The following is a 21,593-nucleotide window of genomic DNA, read 5'->3' as shown; positions in this document are numbered from 1 at the left end:
ATACAATGAAAGCTAACTGGTATCAAGAATGTTGAGCAGATGAACTTTCTTAGTGCAAAGAGGATATGCTGAAGTGAAGCTGATTGTAAAATTTAAACCAGAACCCACACAAAGATATCTTACTAAGAAGACAGTAATCTGAACAATATTTTCAGTCTTCTTTACCCAGAGAGAGACTAAAACCTAATCCAAAGATCTAGACAAGTATTACACACCGACTATTTAATGATTTTTAAAAATTATGGTACAGAAACAATTATATTAATTTTTATGGAAAAAAAGAAAGACTGGGGCTGGAGCAATAGCACCAGCTGACTCCAACTCAATCTCTGGCATCCCATATCCAATATCCATATCCCACTCCAATCCCAAGAGTAATTTCTGAGTGCAGAGCCAGGAGTAACCCTTAAGCTACTGGTTATGGCCAAAAACAAGAGAAGGAGGAGAAGAAGGAGAAGGATAAGGAAGAGGAAGAAGAAGAGGAGGAGTTGACACTCAGGGGTTACTCCTGGCTATGTGCTCAGAAATCGCTCCTGGCTTGGGGGACTATATGGAACACCAGGGATTGAACCCAGGTCTATTCTAGGTTAGCAGAATGCAAGGCAAATACCCTGCCAATGTGCTATCTCTCTGGCCCCTGGTCAATAATTTTAACTTATCAGTGACCTTTAAGAAAATTATTTTAGTGTTTGTTAGAATGACTTTGTTCTATTAAAATTAATCTATGAAATAGTAACACAAAAAAACTTTAGTTTTCTGTGAAACATTTTCTAAAATGTACTACTCTTTTGTGGTGCTTAAATCTATTGCTTATATTTCCCTCTAAACAACTACATCTGGAATTTAAATAATTTAAAGGTGGTGGGATAGAAAAACACCCATTTAAATGGTAAAACTAGGCTAACACAGCATGAGTCAAATTTTCACAAGTACCCCTCATTTTTCAGTGTCCTAGAAGTCAGACAGTTTGGAACTCATTCTTACAAATGAAAACATGCAAGGCCAGAGGGTCTCAGTTTAATTTTGAGAGGAGTATAATTAAAACATATTGACCAATTCTGTAACACTCCTCCCTTCAAAATATACAGCCTAATTTTACTCTACTTGAATAAGGGCTGGGTTTAGTGACTCCTTTAATAAATAGAATATGTTGGAAGTAAAATATGACTTCTGGAACTAGTCAAATATGCATTGTGATCTCCACCCTGATCTCTCTCTTGGGTCACTGCTCTGAAGAAAGCAGCTGGTATGTTGCAAGAATATTTAAGGCCCCCCACCCTGCTAGAGAGAGACCTACTTCTCTCATGCTTAATATAAGTGAATAGTCAGTTCCTTCTGTCAAAGGAACTAGGAGGGTGCCATCTTGAAACAAATGTGTTAGCTCCACTAATCTTCATGTGACTGTAGTTTGGCTGATATCTTTCCTATACCTCATGAATGTTTTTGAGCCCAAAGTATCCACTTCTTAATCTCGGATTCGCCCAAAAAGAACTTACATGTTTTGTTTTAAACTGTTAAATTTTAAGATGATTTTTTACATAGCAATATATCACTGATAGAGATTCTCTTTACAGTAATGATCAGTGTCAATTTACATTTCTCTAGGAAAAACTTATGAAATAAAAGATGCAGGGGAACGTAGACTGGTGCAGCCTTTATGGAAAATAATATGGATATTACTTTAAAAACTGGACATTTAGCTCCCTTATGATCCAGTAGTACCAATCCTAGGGATATACTCCAGGATCACAAAAACACAATATAATATTGCCCTCTGTACTCCTGTGTTCATTGTAGCTATTTATAATATTTACAATAGCCAGAATATGAAAAGAAACCAAGTCCCTATTAACAGAAGATTGGTTAAAGAAACCATGGTACATCTACACAATGGAATACTAGTATGTAGCTGTTAGGAAAAATTAAGTCGTGAAATTTTTTTATACATGGATAGATATGGAGAGTATTATGCTGAGTGAAATGAATCAGAGAAAGAGGGATAGACATGAAATGATCACACTCATTTGTGGGAAATAAGAAAAATCAAAGTTAATATGGTAATAATATCCAGAAACAACAGAGATTAGAGCCTGGAACACAAAGGACCCTTTAAGAACCCTTGCCATAAAGAGTGGTGAGTGCATTTAGGGTAGAGAAGGGTCCATTATGTCAATAATAATTAGAACTAATCACTCTGGACAAGAAATGCTGAAAGAGAATAAAGTGATATGCATGGTACCCTTTCATGCAAGCTACAGTGTCAAAAGGGGGAAAAGAAGGAAAGAGAGAGTGAGAGATAAAAGTAAAATGTCTCCTGGGTTGGCCTTGGGCAAGGCAAACACTCTACCACTGTGCTAATGACTGTCTTGAATACAGGTGTGTGTGTGGGGGGAGGGGGGATTGGGGACATTGGTGATGGGAATGTTGCACTGGGTAAAGGGGGGGGGTGTTCTTTATATGACTGAAACTTAACTACAATCATGTCTGTATCAAGGTGCTTAAATAAAGATATTATTTAAAAAAACGAAAGAAAAAAAAGTAAAATGGCTAATTTTAAGCCATTCAAGCAGGGTGGATGGGGGTGGGAGGAAAACTGGGGACACTGGTGTTGGGAAATGTGCACTAGTAAAGGGAGATGTACATTGTATGACTAAAACTCAATCACAAACAATTTTGTAACTACTGTGCTTAAAGTAATTATTGAAAAAACACAAAAACAACATTTATAAGCCAACAAATAAAAATAAAATTGCAAAGGAAAATAGTTCATTGACAATATCTTCTAGTACATTAAGGATATATAATACATTGGATTTTCAGAGAAATATCTGTCCTAAAAAACAATCTACACTCAAATTGGACTTTACCAGATAACTCATGAAGAGGTAAAAGAAAAATCTTTGTTTTTCTAGTCATTTCTTTAGTTCATCTCTCACAGAAAAAGACAATCCTGTATTATCAGCAAATTTTAAAATGCTATAAAAAGATTATCACCTATAAAAACATCAATATTTAAAAACTGATCAGCAAATTATAAAGGTTCTATCAGCCCTTCAAGTTTAATCAAATTGATCTTTTCTATAAAGATAACTTATCCTGAATAAATCAGAATACAAGGGACATTAATTAAGAAATATCTCAGATCCTTATCATTTTGGCATTTTGGGATCACAATTACTATGCTTTAATTCCTAATTCATGACTAAAGATTTTCTACCAAATTTATCTTCTGTGTTAACCATTTATTTTTAACAACAGAGACAAAAGGAAAAAAAGATAAATCCTAATTCTCTCTTGCAATCTGAAATCAAGCTAGTACTTGATTTTCTCTTAAAACTTCTCGATCTAAAAAAAAAAACTTCTCAGTTTAGTTTCTAGCATAATCATGTTTCCTGGGCTAAAAGCTTGCATATTGGACTAAGTTATTTGACTATTTGCTTTTCTTGCACACTTTTATTTCACAATAATGATTATTCCTTAAAATATTTGCATAGAGTTGTTCTATCTATTTTTGCTGAAATGTGTCTTAGGAATTAGTAAACAGTAAGTAGACATAATGGGAATCCAGATTCAGGGTAAATTACATGGTATTTCCCTACCATTTCTATTAGATTATGGCTCATACTTTCTCTATTTGTGTTTGCTCCAGTGTTCCATATCCTCATTCTGTTCTATTCCTTTCTTCTTATTAGTTAAAACAAGGTCTTTTTTCAAGGTAGCCGTAAGAATATAAGAACTAATAATAATTAACCCTTAAAGCTTTTATTTCTTTTCATTGGGCCATTTAGAAATTTGGTTTTTGGTAGCACAGGCTTAAATTCAAGGGGAATAATTTTCCAATTTCAAAAAATCACTTGGCTCTTTTCAGAAAAGACAAATGTGTATCTGGTTCACTGAAACACTATTCACAATGGCCAATTTCCAGATACAACCCAAGAAGTGATGACTGAAAAACTGGTTATATCACATAATTGAGTACCACACAACTGTATTGCATTAATACAATCGAGCAGTATTAAAATCATGCAATTTGTTACTATATGAATGGAACTAAAGAGAATAATGCTGAATAAATATTAGGAAAGATCATCCATCAATAATCAAACTAGATGCCAACACATCTAATTGATACCTCAAACTCTTTCCGTTCTGTATATTTTATTCCAATTTTTATATTATTTTCACCATGTTCTCTTTATTCTGTAGATTATTATCACCATCACAGTCAAATGACATGACTTATTTTCTAAAATTCTCAGAAGTAAATCAAGGTTAAATTACTTGGTTTCCATCTTCTTTATTTACCACCTTGCATGAGACATTGGAAGTATATTGGCTATTGATATGAACTCCAAATTTTCAGATATGTGACCTATTATAGCAGATTCCATAAGAATTCTTTCACAACATCAATTTATGCTGAAATTATATAATTCTTAAAAAATTTAAAATATAGCCATGAAAATTTATATTTTGATGAATTTTTATTATATTCATAGTTATCCAATGCATCACGATACCTCAAAATTTATTAGAACATAAAGTAGGCTGTCAATTAGGATAATAAATTTCAGAAAAGCATTAAAAATTAAAAAAGAAAGTGAGGCTGGGTAGATGGCATAAGGGTTAAGACACATACCTTGCATGTCACACAGAAAGTCCTACATCTGCAAATCTTTACTGTATGTACCATACTGACATTATTTTTTGGAGATTGTATAAAAGACGTGAGAAACCTGGATGAATATCAGGTCTGACTTTTCTTTTCCTGTGAGGTACATAAATTTGTACATAAGCCTGAAAACTACAGCTTCCTGAAAATTTTGGTGGGAGAGACTTATTTCCATGCCCTGCCAATCAAGTGAGTCTCCTCGTGGTGCAGCCTGATGGATTATTTAGTAGAACTAGTAGGGCTTTAATGCCCACAGCTTGCTGCAGTTCACAAAGACTGTCAGCTCTGATTTCCCGGGTGTTAGTTTACTGGTCCTACCCTAAATCAATATTGGTATGCCACCCTAGAGTGTGATCTGGTGATGAGATATTGGATTATTTCCTACTTGGTATTCCTCTCCCACCCTAGAGTGTGGCCTGATTTCTGTCAATAAAACCGTGCATTTGAGGAAGGCAGAGGCCCATTCTTCAGTCTTCTTCTACTGAGCTGCGTTCTTTCTTAAGAGCAGAAAACTTGTGTGGTTGGATTCCTTGCTTGAGTGCTAGATTTCCTGAACCCATTCTTGTACCTTATCACTGTGTGGATTATTTCCTGTGTCAACTTTAGCTTCCAGATCCACGTCTCCCAGTGTTCTGGTGTTTGAACCAGAGGGATTCGTTCAATATGCCCAGGCACTTCATTGGTAAAGCCAGGGTGGGTCAAGTAAACAGATGATATATTTCTTTTTGTGCCTTCTCTGTGGCTCCTCAAGTATGCATACTACTAACTGATATCTTAAAACTAGAGCAATACAGAAGAAAGTTCATCAAAAGTTGAAAATGGCATGAACATAAGCCATTAGATTTTCTGGTCAGCCTAGCAATTCAGATGTCTGCTTTCCATCATTATGAAGGACAGTATAAAGCAGACCTGCTTTATACTTTTTCACCAGGTCCTGCACAGTTCTGTCATCTCTTCTGTGACACCTTCTCATCCCACTAAACAATGATTTATAAGGTGGCAATAGGATAGAATAGAGCAAGCAGAAACATTTTGGAATCACATGGATCTAACTGGAATTCAGGTCCTCTATTGTACATGACACTAACAGTTGACAACCTAGCTATCTACACAAATATGAGGCAATGTGCTAAACAATGTAGAGTTTATTAATAAGTTGCTTCAAATTGCCAGCACTCTTTCTTATCAGAAGTTTTTTCCTCTAATACAATTTTTTTTCAAATCATGGAAAGTAAAGTAACTACAGAAGATTAAATTCAGAAAAATAGTCTAGTTATTTTCAAGTAAATACAAGAAATTAAATTTCATAAAGCATTTTCTCCAACATATCAGTAGGGATGAGCACCTAAATGAATGGAGTAAGGGAAAAACAGATGATCCATATGGAAATGATAAGCAGAAATATGCAGAGATCAGAATTAGAAATAGAATTACTGGACTCGGCAGAGTCCAGTAAAAGTGACATAAGACTGTGAGTAGAGACCAGTTAAGATCAGTTAAGTCAGCACCCATTCATCACAGTGACCATTCTGGGAACAAAGAATAAGCCATAAGGACTGAGCCAATCCCTTTTCTGAAAGTCAAAACCCAGAATCCAAAGAACTATTATCCAGAAGATACTGCATAGTTCTTGGGAGAACAGCATTTGGGAGGAGGTGAGAGGATGGCAAGGAGCCACACTTGATGCTACTCAGGCTTTCTCCTAGCTCTAAGCTCAAGGAGTCATGAAGAAGCAGAACTCTTCTACAATTTATTATATGCTGGTGGCATCTCATGCAAATCTGTTAAAAAGTTCATTTTAGCTGGGAGCTAAATTGCTGGGAACAAGTTTCAGTTTTGTGAGGAATCTCCATATTGTTTTCCATAAAAACACAATACAAAAATGCTTTCTGCATACCTATATTCATTGTAGTGCTATTTAAAATAGCCACAATCTGGACACAACCCAGATGCCTGACAACAGATAAGTGGCTAAAGAAACTGTGGTACTTATATACAATGGAATACTATGCAGCTACCAGGAAAAAATGAAGTCATAAAATTTAGCTCTATACATGGATGGACTTGGAAACTATTATGCTAAGTGAAATAAGTCAGAGGGAATAAGAGATACAGAATAGTCTGACTCATCTGTGGGACTTAAGAAAAATAAAAGACAGCATGGTAATAATACCCAGAGACAATAATAATAAGGCCAGGAAGGAACAGCCCACAATATGAAACTTACACAAAGAGTGGTGAGTTCACTTAGAGAAATAACTACACTGACAACTACCATAACAATGGTAGTGAGTGAGAGAAATAGAATGCCTGTCTCAAATACAGGCAGTTGGTGGGAGAGGAGGAAGATGAAAGCATTGGTGGCAGGAAGGTTGCACTGGTGAAGGGGTGGTGTACTTTTTATGACTAAAACCCAATTACAAACATATTGGTAATCATGGTGCTTAAATAAAGATATTGTTTTTTAAAAACGGACCACTCCTGGTGAGCTTGGGGAACCATAAAAAGTGCCATAAATGAAACCTAGGTCTGCCATAAGCAAGGTAAGCACCCTATCAGCTGTACTATCTCTCTGGTCCACACATTTTTTTATTTTACATAAAATGCAATCCTTTTTTAAATTTTTTTGTTAATGATGGTGTTGCCCAAACAACGTATACTGAAATAGTGTATTTCAAATATTGGCCTCTCAACCTTTCAGTGGTGACAAAAGAACCAAGATATAATTTTAAGAATATTCATACTTTTGCCTTGCTATATGTTGCTACAACATCATTATATTATATGCATGTGCATATTGCAACATCATGAAAAATAGATTTTCTAGCTGCATAATGTGTCAAAAGTTTAAAAAACATTAGCAAAACTGTCAATGTCAATTCAATCGTGCTTTTTATTTTGTTAAAGAAAAAAGACTTTTAGGAAGCCTGAGCAGAAGTGAATTTCCTTTAAGTGGCTTCCACAATACTTAACACTCAGTACTCAACCATCATATTTCTTTTGATCCTGTTTTTACAATTCATCTCTTTCCTAAAAATAGTACTTCATAATAATACTTTTTCTTTTTTGGTTTTTGGGTCACACCCAGCAGTACTCAGGAGTCACTCCTGGCTCTGTGCTCAGAAATTGCTCCTGGCAATGTCCAGGCTCAGGGAACCATATGGGATGCCAGGATTCGAACCACCGACCTTCTGCATGCAGGGCAAATGCCTTACCTCCATGCTATCTCTCTGGCCCCATAATACTTCTTTTACTCATTAAAATATAGTGGTCTTTAATAATTATATTTCATACAACAAAATAACTCCCATTTATCTTTGGTTTTGTTTTCAGTCCTTGATTTTGGTTGACTTTGAGCCTTCTGGGGTCTCAGTATTTGTGTATGCTTCTTTGTTTTTGTAAAATGAGATCATAAAGGGAAATAATAGCTCAAATGTCTTCAGTTGTTAAATTTCAAATGTTCTTTTTACTTAAAGGCAGACATTTTTCTCTCTCAAATCCTTACTGGATATTGGACTTAAAAATTTCTGAGTAAAAAGTCAACTTGTAGCAACAAAGTCTAACTTCAAGAGAAATACATTACCTGGGATGAAAAAATGTTAAATTTCCCCTCTAAACTCAAGCCATTTCTCCCCAATATTTTCAGTTGGTGTTCAACTATAACCACACTAAACATAGTCCTCCTCTCCTATGCTCAAACAACACTTCCCACTATTTTATTCCTCATCAATGTTGTTGTGAATTCAAGATTTTGCAATCTTCATTCTTTAGGAATATCTAAGTATGTAATATAAATATACAATTGAGATTCTTATTTGTAAGTGTAGTCTGTGCTACTGTTTGAGTACTCTTGGGTGATTAGTTCCTGGTCTAATTGTTCATATGGTCTTGGAGAGCTGGCAGCATCCCTCTGGCAGGAGCAAGGATAGGACTTCCAAAAAATACAAAAGCAACTTGTGACTTGCCGAGACTGACTCAGACACTGGCTCTGCTTCTGGAGTCATAGCATATCCATTACAACATCATTAGAATTATCCTGCTGACAGAGGTGGTCACCTTTTGGCTGCCAAATGTTTGGTATTCTTGAGGGAAGATTGTGCCTTTCTCTAAATATGTTGATTTGAAAAATTCATCAGAAAGAAAATATGAAGCTGGGCCACATCATCTCAATGATTCTCTTTGGTACCTATTAAGTGTAAGCATTGTACAAACTATTGTACAAACCAACTGGGTTCAATTCCCAGCATTTTATAAGGTCCTCTGAGCTTACCAGGAGAAATTTCTAAGTACAGATCCAGGGGTACCCCAGTGCATTGCTGGTATTGCCCTAAAATGAACAGAAAAGGAAAACCACCCAAGCTATTTAATTATTCACTAAAATATGATGAGTAAGAAAATGGGAGGAAAGACAGTCACTAGGACTGGGTCTTCTAGAGGAAGAGATATTTGTGATCTGAGAAGATCAAAAGAAACTTTTTGTGGAGAAAGGAATTAGACAAACATTGAAAGATATATGTAAAACAGGAAAAGGATAGACGATTGCAAAGGGGTAATAATAATGTGAACAAATGTAAATAGGCAGAAACATATGGCGTATTGGCATGGAACAGGAAATATTAGGACCCCCCTGAGCACCACCTGGTTGGCTCCAAGTATCCATAGGTCTGAGTATCACAAAGAGCTGGACCTGAGCAATGAACTATCTGTTGTTCACAGCTGGGACAAGTATCACTTGTTCTATGTTTGCACAGTAAAGGGGGCATTACACTGTGGATGTCAAGTGGTTAGTATATGCTCTTCTCCTCAGCACTCAGGCTTCAACTCCAAACAGAATTCACACCATAAGATACACAGACAATTCCCCCATCTTTTGTGGGAGGAGTGCATCTTATGGTATGAAAAATATGGCAATGCTTGATTTTACCAGAGAGAGAGAGAGAGAGAGAGAGACAGAGAGACAGAGAGACAGAGAGACAGAGAGAGACAGAGAGAGACAGAGAGAGAGAGCAATGCAAGGATGAGTTAGAGAAACCAAGTACAGAGAGTCATTTATTAAAGCAAAAGAGTATCAGCAAGAATCAAATTATTTAGGGGCCACAGAGAGTGCTGTGGGTGAGGTGTTTATTTAACTTATTCAATGCTTAACACTATACATGAATCCTGTAGCCTGACAAGAATAATCCCTGAGAACAGGCTAGGAATAATCCCCAAGCATATCTACATGTGGCCCAAAAAGGAATCATAATGCAGGCATAACCTATAGAGAATTGCATTGCTTCTAAGTCAAACTAGACACACTCAAAGAATCAGAGTGCAGGCATACTCCAGACTAGGACTGTTTCTACATAAATCTGTAAGTTATTGAAGTATAAAAGAGGCAAATCAATAAGAGATAGACTATGCCAGGGGTCTCAGAGAAGAGGGAAAGTTTTGGCAGTGGTGATTTCTCAGATGCAAAACACAACCCAGATTCTAATTACAACCGGTTGCTCTGGCGTTTCCAGGGCAATTATAACTACCATTCTGAGAATAAGACTGATTTTATAATTAAAATATTTTTCATCTCTTTTTTTTAGCTCAGCATTTGTAACTCTCTTGGAAGAGGCATACAAAGCTTCTAGGTTTTATTGCAGGTTTGCAAGAAAAAACATGTTAGAGATGGGGACTGATTGAAAATGGAAAGGTTCATTTTTGCATGCAAAAAATGAGAGAACAGCAGTATCTCATCATTGCCTAATAAAAACAACTCAGCTACTCTACCAAAAGTATCTTCAAAAGAAGATACTCACTCCTGATATGTTCTGGGTCATCTGGTCCAGCTCTATGGAATTCTCAGAAAGAAGGAGAGCAGCTTCCCCTTTTAACATAAAAACTACAGTAGCCCAGCGCCACACCCTACACCCTAACAGAAATTTCCCAGTTTTATTACTTAATCTTATCAAACTGCCAAGCCACCAAATTGATTACAAAACTTGAAATTTTGAACCTCATAGCTGCAAGAGAAATACTTCAAAATTTTTATAGCAGTGCCAGCCCAATAGTATGACAAGAATAAGTAACAAGAAAGTTACATATTCATCTACCAAGCTCAGAGAGCCTAAACAGTAACAAAAGGTTTGACTAGTACCAAACACAACCCAATAAATTCTTAGACACTGACTTTAATGACATCAAGGAGAGATATGATAATTATTTCATATTGACCTTCGTTGATCTAAATTTTGATAATTCCATTTGCTCTTGTGCTATAACAAATAATATGAAGTAAATTTGTGCCCGTAAAATGGCAAGCGAGGTGGTTAGTGCTAAATTGGGGACCCTGGTGTGGTGAAAAAAAGTTCACACTGGTAGTGAGATTGATTTTTGAACATTTAATGACGGAAATGACTGTATTCTGAACAACTTGGTAAATCATGGAATAATAATAAACTTAATTTTTGCTGAAATAATTAATGTAATATTGCGACTTATAAGGTTTTCAATATCTGTAAAAGGGGATCTTTTCCATGAGTATCAGTTATGTTCTCTATAGAGGTCAGTTGTAGACCATATTTAAAATGGTCAGTTTTCTTTCTTACCCTGAGCACTATTTAGGAGGGCTTCCCCTCCTCTTCTCCAAATAAAATGAAAATAAAACACATATACCATATTACTTTACTCCTGTGTTACATAAAGAAACCAAATAAAATGAACTAACTGAAATACAAATGAATTTGAGATTATTAGATCCAATTTATTGTGACAAGAAGGAAGGTAAACTGGGCATTCAATCAGTCTTATGATATTACACAATACTACCACAACCTATAAAAATTAGAAGAACACACTAAGCCTTGCTCCATTTAAAACACAAACACTTAAGAAGAAAAGGAAAATAAAAAATGAGAAAACCAGGGAATAAACAAACCAGGGAAATAAAACATGGACTAGGAAGATAAAGCCAAGTATTTTATCTTTAAAAAGTTTCCAATAAGTAGAATCAAAGAAAGACCAAGTGGTCTCAGATACATTGGTGGGGAAATAAATAAATACAGAGCTAAATATTCAAGCCAAAGTCAATGACAACAGAATCAAGAGCCCTAAACTTTAACAATCTAGCCTCAAAAGGGCTGTTACACTGGCAGGCCAGTGGTCAAAGGGTGGTGGTATAGGATGCTCTCTGGGTGAAAGGAAGTTGACATTGGTGGTGGGAAGGGTCCTGACTCACTGTATATCAGAAATTCAACTATGAAGGGCTCTGTAGATCACAATTATTTCAATAAAATAAAATTAAAAAAAAAGTTTCCGGCTGCCATCGTCTATCTGGCCCTGCTGGCTTGTGCTGACATAGCTCAAGGGTGAGGTCAATGCCACCTTGGCAGTGGTCCAGTATGGACACTACACACAAAAAGGCAGGTGATCTAAAAAGTCAGTTCACTTCCTGCGATCAATCAGATCCAAATCTGTTCCAAGCATTTTCTAGAGCTTCTACCTCATAGAAAGAACCTGTTTTCCAGTTCATTCACCTGGGGAGGGGGAGGGATTTTCTTCCACTTCCTCAAAAGCATCTCAGAAATGTGTTGGGAGTCTTGATTTTTTTTTTTCAGACAGGCAGACATAGCTTTTGCTAAATATTTGGAAGCTGAAGAACCTATGTGGTAGGTTTTGTTTTTTTTTTACAACCATTACTCTCAACTTCCTCTCAGATATCAGCTTTGTCACTCTGCTAAAGAAATGCTCCAAACAAAGAAACTGTGGTACATATACACAATGGAATATTATGCAGCTGTCAGGAGAGATGAAGTCATGAAATTTTCCTATACATGGATGTACACAGAATCTATTATGCTGAGTGAAATAAGTCAGAGAGAGAGAAAAACGCAGAATGGTCTCACTCATCTATGGGTTTTAAGAAAAATGAAAGACATTCTTGCAATAATAAATTTCAGACACAAAAGAGAAAAGAGCTGGAAGTTCCAGCTCACCTCAGGAAGCTCACCACAAAAAGTGATGAGTTTAGTTAGAGAAATAACTACATTTTGAACTGTCCTAATATTGAGAATGTATGAGGGAAATGCAGAGCCTGTTTAGAGTACAGGCAGGGGTCGGGTGGGGAGGAGGGAGATTTGGGACATGGGTGATGGGAATGTTGCACTGGTGATGGGTGGTGTTCCTTTTATGACTGAAACCCAAACACAATCATGTATGTAATCAAGGTGTTTAAATAAAAAAAAAAAGAAATATTTCTTCTCCAAAGAAATAGTATAGAGAAAAGTTGAACCTAAAAAAAAAATAAAGTTGAAACTAGAACTTAAAAAAAAAAGAAAGAAAGAAATGCTCCAGCTTACCTCGTTCTCCTGGGGTTCCCGGCACACCTGCATTCCCTGGAAAGCCTGGGGTACCCGGAGGTCCTTGCTCTCCTGGAGTTCCAGGTGACCCTGGTCTTCCAGGTTCACCAGGAGGTCCTTGAACAGTCCGGACTGATGTGACATGGCTGGGAATCTGGTTGAGGATGGCCGTGTACCTGGCCATGTGATCTGAGGCAAAGGGCAGAGACAGCATTTAATGAACTGGAAGAAAGCATCGACTGGCAATAATATTTGTCAGAGCAGCACATGATTTTTGATACCCTCCTAGAGGAAAAACACACTCCTCCAAAAATGTGGAGTTTCTCCTTAAAGTTAGTTACATTTGACTTTGGATGTTATTAACATCTGGATTCTAGACAAGTCAACATCTCATGCATTTGGAATCTTCCAGCATCAGTAAACATCATTGAGCAGAAGTCATAAATTTTATTCTCACCCCAACATTTATCTGACCTTAAATCTTCTGGTAGATGCCCCATTTCTCCAGTAATTTCACACTCCTACCATTATTTATCTTTATTCCAACTCATACTGCTGGCACTGCCCTCTTCCTCACAAATCCCCAGACTTCATTTACTCAATTCTTCATTGCCAAGTGTTTTTTTACAGGACCTTTCTTTGCATCTTTCTTAACTTTAGGAACTTTTAATAGTTCAATTTTGTGGAAATCCAGCTGCATAATCCCTTAAACCAGATACAGGCAGTTTAGTAAAATAGGTCTACAGCTTAATAAAGCATCTGGACCATAATGACAACTTTTCATGGCATCATTCATGCTGTTTTCCTAGATAGGTGAATTTTTTAGATGATTAATATCAATTAGTTTTCAAACACTCAGACCTAAATGCAGACCAGTTGTCATTGGTAGAACAATCATTAGATTAGAGAAACAAATCTGAGAGGAGGTACCTCTCACCATTGGGCCAGAGTACAGGTAGATCCCCTGATGAGGTAACCAAGTGTGCCTTCACTGGTTTAGTTTCTGTTTAAGTTTCTCAGGTTGACCAGGACTTAGAAGCCCTTATCACTTCTGCGCCTCTCATTTTGGCCTCGTATAGTTCCACTGTAATCCTTTCTGGCCTCAATTCTATTCTCAGTTTTGGCATAAAATCCAGATGACTAAAGAATTTGAAAATTGATAAACTGGGATCTGAGCTAGTACAGAGTGAAATGAGGCACCCAGAAGAAGCTGAGGTGTAAGAGGACATAGTTTAGGCTGCCACATAGGTCAGGCCTTGCTCAAATGAGTCTGTTTTTTTTTTCTCCATTTGGGGCCACACCATTGACATTCAGGGGTTACTCCTGGCCATGTGCTCAGAAATTGCTCCTAGGATGCCGGGGAATCGAACGGCAGTCCATCCTAGGTTAGTGCGTGCAAGGCAAATGCCCTACCGCTTGCACCACTGCTCTGGCCCCAGAAGAGACTGTTGTACACACAGTTTATAATTATTTCTCTCTTCTGGCCCCATGGACATGACTTCCTGAATTTACAGATCTATTCCTGCTTACATCCATTTCCTAGAAGCTACTTCTAAGAACTTTCAAGAGGGGGCGGGAGAACTCCATTTTTACTCTCACAAAGTCTGCTTCATTCAATAATTCATTTTCTTAACTTTTATTGTTTTTGTTTGTAGGTTTTTGGGCCACATATGGCAGTGCTCAGAGATTACTCTTGGATCTGTGCTTAGGGATTTCTCCTGGAGAGGTTTATGGAAGAAAGCTGGGTCAGCTGCATGCAAGGCATGTGCCCTATCCACTGTACTATTTCTCTCTAGTTCCCAAAGGTTAAGACTTAAACCTAGTAAGTAGCATATAAATCTCTTGGTGAGGACAGTTATTAATAACTTGGGTTTTCAGGTGCCCAGTTCTTGAGGGAAAAAAAACCCTATTTATCCATGTGGAAAAAATGAGGACAAAACACAAAATTTGATCTGGGTAGGGTAGCCAAGTTCTATCTGTCTGGGCAAATAAGAGTTATTAGGAAAATGACACAGTCGTATTTGGCATCTGCCATGACATTGAACTCTTGAGTAATCTTTAAACATCTCTTAAACAGGTTGAGATGGGAATTTGTACAGCATCTAAGACATCTTGCCCCAAGATGAAGCTGTAGTAGAAGCATTACTTTAATCAGTAAACCCCCAGAAAATGTAAGTTTCCGTAAGTAACAGAAAGCAACACCCTGTTAATTATGGCCATTGAATTCTTCTGCAAGGTAGGCATTGGGAAAACCCTCATGTTGAACATCTTAATCATTGTGATATGAACTCAATACAGCCAAAATAACAACAACAAAAGCCAGAAACTAGCATCTGTGGCTACTTACTCTGGATGAGCTGTTCACACACCTGACGCGCCACTGCTCTCACCATGGCCTGAGACTGCAGGTCCCCCTGGGTGAGAAGAAAGCAAACTTGGACTCCCAGCAAAAGTCAGCCATATGGTAAGATTTTACCCACAAGGTGATTTCACCCATGATGCCCGCCCAGGATCACTGGTTCTCACCAACAGAGAAAAGGGACCACAGTGGCATATGGGGAGAAAGAAGCAACTTGATACTCATGGTTCAAGATTCCTTTATGAAACTAATAACTCTAAGAATGTCTGGTTTCAGATGTTAATAATTGTAATTATTTTGAAATCAAACCATATATAGTTAGTGCTTCACTTATAAGCTCTTGGGAGCTTATAAAATAGAGCATTATTTCAGGCTCTGGCTTATTTATTACTGATGATAGTGCACAGGAAAGGAATTAGAGCCATTAAGTAGATTAATGGGGCCCACTCATTGCTCAGGTTTTCACTAAGATAACTAGATGAGCCCCATGTTATGGCTATTTCTACTATTGCCAGAAGCACAATTATGTTAACAGGTTGTACACTTGCTTAAATGAGGAGATAAAGTCCCTAAAATAAGTGTATTATTATTTCCTAGACATTTCTTTGATTCTATTTGCCACTGCCTTCCCTGGATATATCAGTATTGGCTCCTCACAAAAATTATGAGCCCCATTTTACGACTTGGCACTGGAATGGAGCTTTGACTCTGCTGAAGCATTTTCTACCCATCATAATTTTTCCAGCCAATTCATCTTGAGGTGGAATTTCTCCTATCCTTAAAGAAATGGGTGTCAGGTCATCTAGCAGGACAGTAGCAATATCACCTAGAAATCAGCTAGCCCACAGGTTATTTGCTAAGGCTATGAGTTAAGGAAATAAAGAATGGTTTAAAACTATGAATAACCATAATGGTAATGGTTATTCTTTTTCAGACTTACACAATGATATTAAATAGAGTCAGGCTTAGTAATCAGAGCTATGGCATATGGTGCATACTTACTCTTTCCCCCCTCTCTCCCTTTGGCCCAGGTACTCCCTGTAAAAAATTCAAAAGGTCACGTTATTTGCAACCAAGCATAAAAACTGTTGTTTGTTTGTTTGTTTTGTTTGTTTTTTTTGGTTTTTGGTTTTTGGGCCAAAAAAACCCAGCGGTTTTTTAACCCAGCGGTGCTCAGGGGTTACTCCTGGCTGTCTGCTCAGAAATAGCTCCTGGCAGGCACAGGGGACCATATGGGACACCGGGATTCGAACCAACCACCTTTGGTCCTGGATCGGCTGCTTGCAAGACAAACGCCACTTTGCTATCTCTCTGGGCCCATAAAAACTGTTTTTTAAAAAATTTATTGTGATGAGTTTTTTGTTTTTGTGTTTGGGCTACACCCAGCAGTGCTCAGAGGTTACTCCTGGTTCTGCACTCAGAAATTGCTCCTGGCAGGCTCAGAGAACCATATGGAATGCCGGGGATTGGACCTGAGTTTGTCCTGGCTCAGCCATATGCAAGACAAACACCCTACCGTGTGGTATTACTCCGGTCCCTGTGATGATTTTCTTAACTCTAGTACTCATGTAACCGAAGTAGATATACAGCAGAAATTCGGAACTAACAATTTGTAATCTCATTAAGCAAAGTAATTCTTTAAATCATTGTATTTCTCCTACCTTTCCAAAGCTAGAAACAATAATTTTTATTAAAAAATTGGAGACATACACTTATCCTGCTTGATAACCAGTAATTTCACTAAATACGTCACTCCCAACTTTTCCCAGTAATCACGATTCTATGAATTATACTTTATAAATGTTTCAGAATTTATTTCAGAAATCTCTGCTAAATCACTAAATCATTTATTATAATTGTTTAAAAATGTGTCTTAGAGGAAGGAACAGTTTTACTAAGGTTTTGGTGTTTGGGCCACACCCGGTGACGCTCAGGGGTTACTCCTGGCTATGCACTCAGAAGTGCTCCTGGCTTGGGGGACCATATGGGACACCGGGGGATCGAACCGCGGTCCATCCAAGGCTAGCGCAGGCAAGGCAGGCACCTTACCTCTAGTGCCACCGCCCGGCCCCAATCTTACTAAGGTTTTTTTGTTCTGTTTGGGGGTAGGGTGACACAAGCATTTTTCTCAGGATCCGTTCTGGTGGTACTCAATGGACCAGGTAGGGCAGAGTGATCTCAGCTTTCTACATGCACAGCATGTACTAAGTGTGTTCAGTTATCTAAGTCGAGAGTTGAAGACAGACATGAAATTCATGAAACGCCACACTCTGCTTTTCTCCCAAATAATAAAAGATTTCTTCTTTCCCTAATTATCTGAGCACAGTCAAAATATTCAATTCAGAGGAATTAGTTCCTCTGATCTATAAGGAACTTTACTATTACTATAAAAAATTTTACTTAACAATAATAGGTGTTTTTAGTGTTTCTGCTATGAAAATATACTTATAATACAAAACAGATGTCTTGGAAAAGAACTCATCATTTTCTTTCAACTCTGAGGCAGTGTAATAGTTACTAAATATTTGTATCCTCTCTTCCAAAAGGCTAATGAAAGGAATTTATGGATGGAATTTGCCACGTTTTTGGCTGATTCTAATTGGACTACAATCTTCAAAGGCCCATATAATTATTTTGCCCATAAGCAAACTCCATATCTATCCTAAAACTTCTTTATAGTTAACAAATACCCCAAATCACAATTCTGTCATTACCTCACAGTGGGGTTAAAGTGGATTTCTGGAAAAAATACAAAGCCTTAATATACAGTGTTCGCTATTTTTTAAGGTGTAAGTACTTCTATTATAGTTGATAAATATTCCATTATAGAAGTATTTACAGTATTATACTTTGAGAGACATAAACAAAACTACTATAGCTGATTTCAAAGCAACAAATGTGCTGTCACTGAAGATGAATTTGAGAAAGAAATAGAAGCATAATTCACTTTCCTGAGTAAGTAAATGTCAATACAAAACCATCACTGGATTATCTTTTCTCCTCTCTTCCCGTGTTTCTCAAAAACACACATATTTTGCACTGCAAATTTTCTTACATCCAACTCTTCAATTATACCCCACATGTCCTTGCCATCTCACACCAGGACCATTGCAACTCCCTTCCATCTGCCCCGACAAAAGACTTTCATTCTCATTCATTTTCAGTACAGCAATTTTTCTCATCTTTCTTTGGTACTATACACTTACAGCTTAGAAAAGGCAACATCTGTTTATCAATAGAAAAATTGCCCGAATAAACAAGTTTTCAAGTCTATTCGACAAGTGAATTACTCTTCATGTAACTGCCTTTTTTGAAAAATAAATAAAAGAGAGAGAGAAGAAAACTATGATATACTCAGGCATCATGCCCATAATTGGAACTTGTGGTACTATGTGATGCCAGAATTAAACCCAGAGTCAGTTGTAGACAAGAAAAATGCCCATAATCCCCAGTTATAGGCATGGAAAACTTTTTTTTCCTGTTCCTTCATTTATTTTTATTTATTTGGTTTGTTGTCACATCTAGTTTTACTCAGGACCTACTCCTAGCTCTGTGCTAAATGATTACACCTGGAGGTTTCAGGAGCTCATATGATTAAACCTAAATAAGTCACATGGAATACTAACATCACACACAGTAATATCACTCTGGTCCAAGTGTTTCCTCATTTTTTTAAGCACCACAGGAGAGACCAAGTCTCCAAAGACCTGGTAATGAACACTAGTAAATTTAACAAAACAGAAGATTGCATTAACTCGCTACTAAATTACTGATGGACCCAGCTTTAAAGCACAGGAGCAAAACAAAAACACATATTAATCACCTCCAAATGCCATTTTATTAATATATTTTAAAAGTTTTAGGGTCCGAAGAGATAGTACAGCAAGCAGTACTTGCCTTGCATGTGGCTGATCTGTTCAATCCCCATATGTTTCCACTAAGCATTGCTAGGAATAAAACCTAAATGCAGAGCCAGGAATAGCCACTGAGTATAGGTGGGGTTGCTCCCACTAATGTTTTTAGATGGATATGCTATGGTTTACAAGAGCCAGGAATACCCATTGAGCATAAGTGGGGTTGCTCCCACTAATGTTTTTAGATGGATATGCTATGATTTACAATAGTATCAATATAGTTTTAGGCATACAGTGTCGCTGTGCCACTCTAATCTCCAAAGTGTCAAGTCCCTCCACTATTGTCCCTAGGCTCCTTCTCATCCACTTTCATTCCCCTCACTCTTGGCAAACGTCTTTCCTTTAAAAAAGGCACATACGAAGTGCTTTGATCAATTGCTTAGCCATTAACGGCTCAGGAAACCCTTACAACTGCTTCATTATATGTACTAATTTAATCTTTCTAACTCTCCCTCAGGAGAGTTATTCCTTAGATCAAGGGTCTCCAAACTACTGCCCACATGTGGCCTATCAAGGACATTTATCCAGCTTGCTCAGTGTTTCTGCTGTCACTGCTTGTCCTGCTTAGCTGCTGACTTGTCCTAGGCTTGCAATACATATGTGTGGATGTGTGCTGTACTCTCCAACTCTCTGCCCTCTCTGTCTCTCAACTCCTCCTCTCAGTCTCAGGCAAGGGTCCTCAAACTACGGCCCACCAAAATAAGGCCCATAGTTCCCATAGAAATACTGGTAAGTTGTTGATTTAACTTTATTTGTTCTTCATTTTAAATATTGCATTTGTTCTTGTTTTGTTTTGTTTTACTGCAAAATAAGATATGTGCAGTGTGCATAGGAATTTGTTCAGTTTTTTTCTTTAAACTATAGTCTGGCCCTCCAACATTCTGAGAGACAGTGAACTGTCTCTTTGTTTAGAAAGTTTGAGGAAGACAAAACTGTGAAATTCATCTTTCCTTCAACTGCAATAAAAATAATTTTTTTGTAGGTTAAAAAGTTGTCCAAAGTCACATAAGAAATAAATGAGAAACTTGGGACTTGAATCCTATTGCATGGACTCAAGATTTCATGCACTTTACTTCCCTGTACTCTTTGACACTGCCATGAATTAGAAACTTAACAAATTGGCTAGCCAATATCTTCCATTCCAATGATCATGTTCTTTTTCCTAATTAAGTTATGATAAAAAAGAAAATATACACCCCCACCCCAAATCTCACTCAGTGATTCGGAATTAGATTTTAAGTGGAGTCCATTCTCTTTTTATTTATTTATTTATTTTTATTTTTTGTTTTTTGAGCCATATCCGGTGACGCTTGGGGGTTATGCCTGGCTATGCGCTCAGAAATCACTCCTGGCTTGGGGGCTCATATGGGACGCCAGAGGATCTAACTGCAGTTCATGCGCAAATCTTACCGCTTGTGCCATCACTCCAGCCCCAGAGTCAATTCTTAAAATTCACTTGATGATGAGTATTTTTGTTTCTGGACAAAAACACTATTTGGCATGTTCATTGCTAGCTCGAACTTCTTAAGTGGACTTGTTTTAAATGTTTGAAAGTTAGAAATTATAGTAATAAAGAAAAAGCACAGTATCAAGTGTAGGTTGGTGTCTAGAGGATTTGTTGGGGTTTAAGTTTCTCAGCCTCATGATGCTATTAAATAGCTGAAGACACAGTAAGGGGGCCGAAGAATTGCACAGTGATACAACATTTGACTTGCATGCAGACAACCCTGGACAGACCCGGGTTCGATCCCCAGCATTCCATATGGTCCCCCAAGCCTGCCAGGAGAGATTTCTGAGCACAGAGCCAGGAGTAACCCCTGAGTGCTGCCAGGTTTAGCCCCCCCCCCAAAAAAAAAAGTAAGAAAAAGACACAGTAAAGGGCCTCAATGGAAGATCCATTTAGTGAAATATCTGTCCAGCAAAAGGTATTTCCTATTTCAACTTCTCTGACATCTATCCTTTGATTTTTGCTAAGTAAAACAAAAAATAAAATAAAAATCCCTGAGCAAGCAAAAGCACATAACTCCACCAAAGTATGCTTTGAGGGAAAACACATACTCCCTGAAGATGTAAGCAAAAAAAACAAAAAACAAAAACAAAAAAAAAACTGATGGACACATTTTTCTTTAATTTCAGGAGCACTTAACACATAAAGAAAGGAAAATACAGAAGCTACATTCATAGATTCACAGGGTTTTAGTGCTGAAAGAAAGAGGAATGAATGATCTCATGGTCCAGGACCCACATTGTAAAGATGGTATATTCAACAAAAGCAGTTTTTTACCCTGGTTCTGAAAAGTCATCATAGAATTAGCATTCTC

General features: G+C 37.4%; 1 protein-coding gene across 1 annotated transcript in view; it reads right to left on the bottom strand.

The window, feature by feature from the left end:
- COL14A1 (collagen type XIV alpha 1 chain) overlaps positions 1 to 21,593 on the bottom strand; it is a 275,987-nt gene that overhangs the window by 21,765 nt on the left and 232,629 nt on the right. Inside the window, exons 45-47 of the mRNA XM_049772885.1 lie at positions 16,361 to 16,396; positions 15,347 to 15,413; positions 13,000 to 13,188 (exon numbers count right to left, since the gene is read on the bottom strand). Of these exons, the coding sequence (XP_049628842.1) occupies positions 13,000 to 13,188; positions 15,347 to 15,413; positions 16,361 to 16,396 (292 nt within the window). The remainder of the gene's footprint in view (positions 1 to 12,999; positions 13,189 to 15,346; positions 15,414 to 16,360; positions 16,397 to 21,593) is intronic.

This window comes from Suncus etruscus, chromosome 5 (assembly GCF_024139225.1).
Source record: "Suncus etruscus isolate mSunEtr1 chromosome 5, mSunEtr1.pri.cur, whole genome shotgun sequence".
In the NCBI taxonomy this organism is placed as follows: domain Eukaryota; kingdom Metazoa; phylum Chordata; class Mammalia; order Eulipotyphla; family Soricidae; genus Suncus; species Suncus etruscus.
Note: the sequence above shows the minus strand (reverse complement) of the source record. Positions and strands in the feature narration are given on the sequence as shown.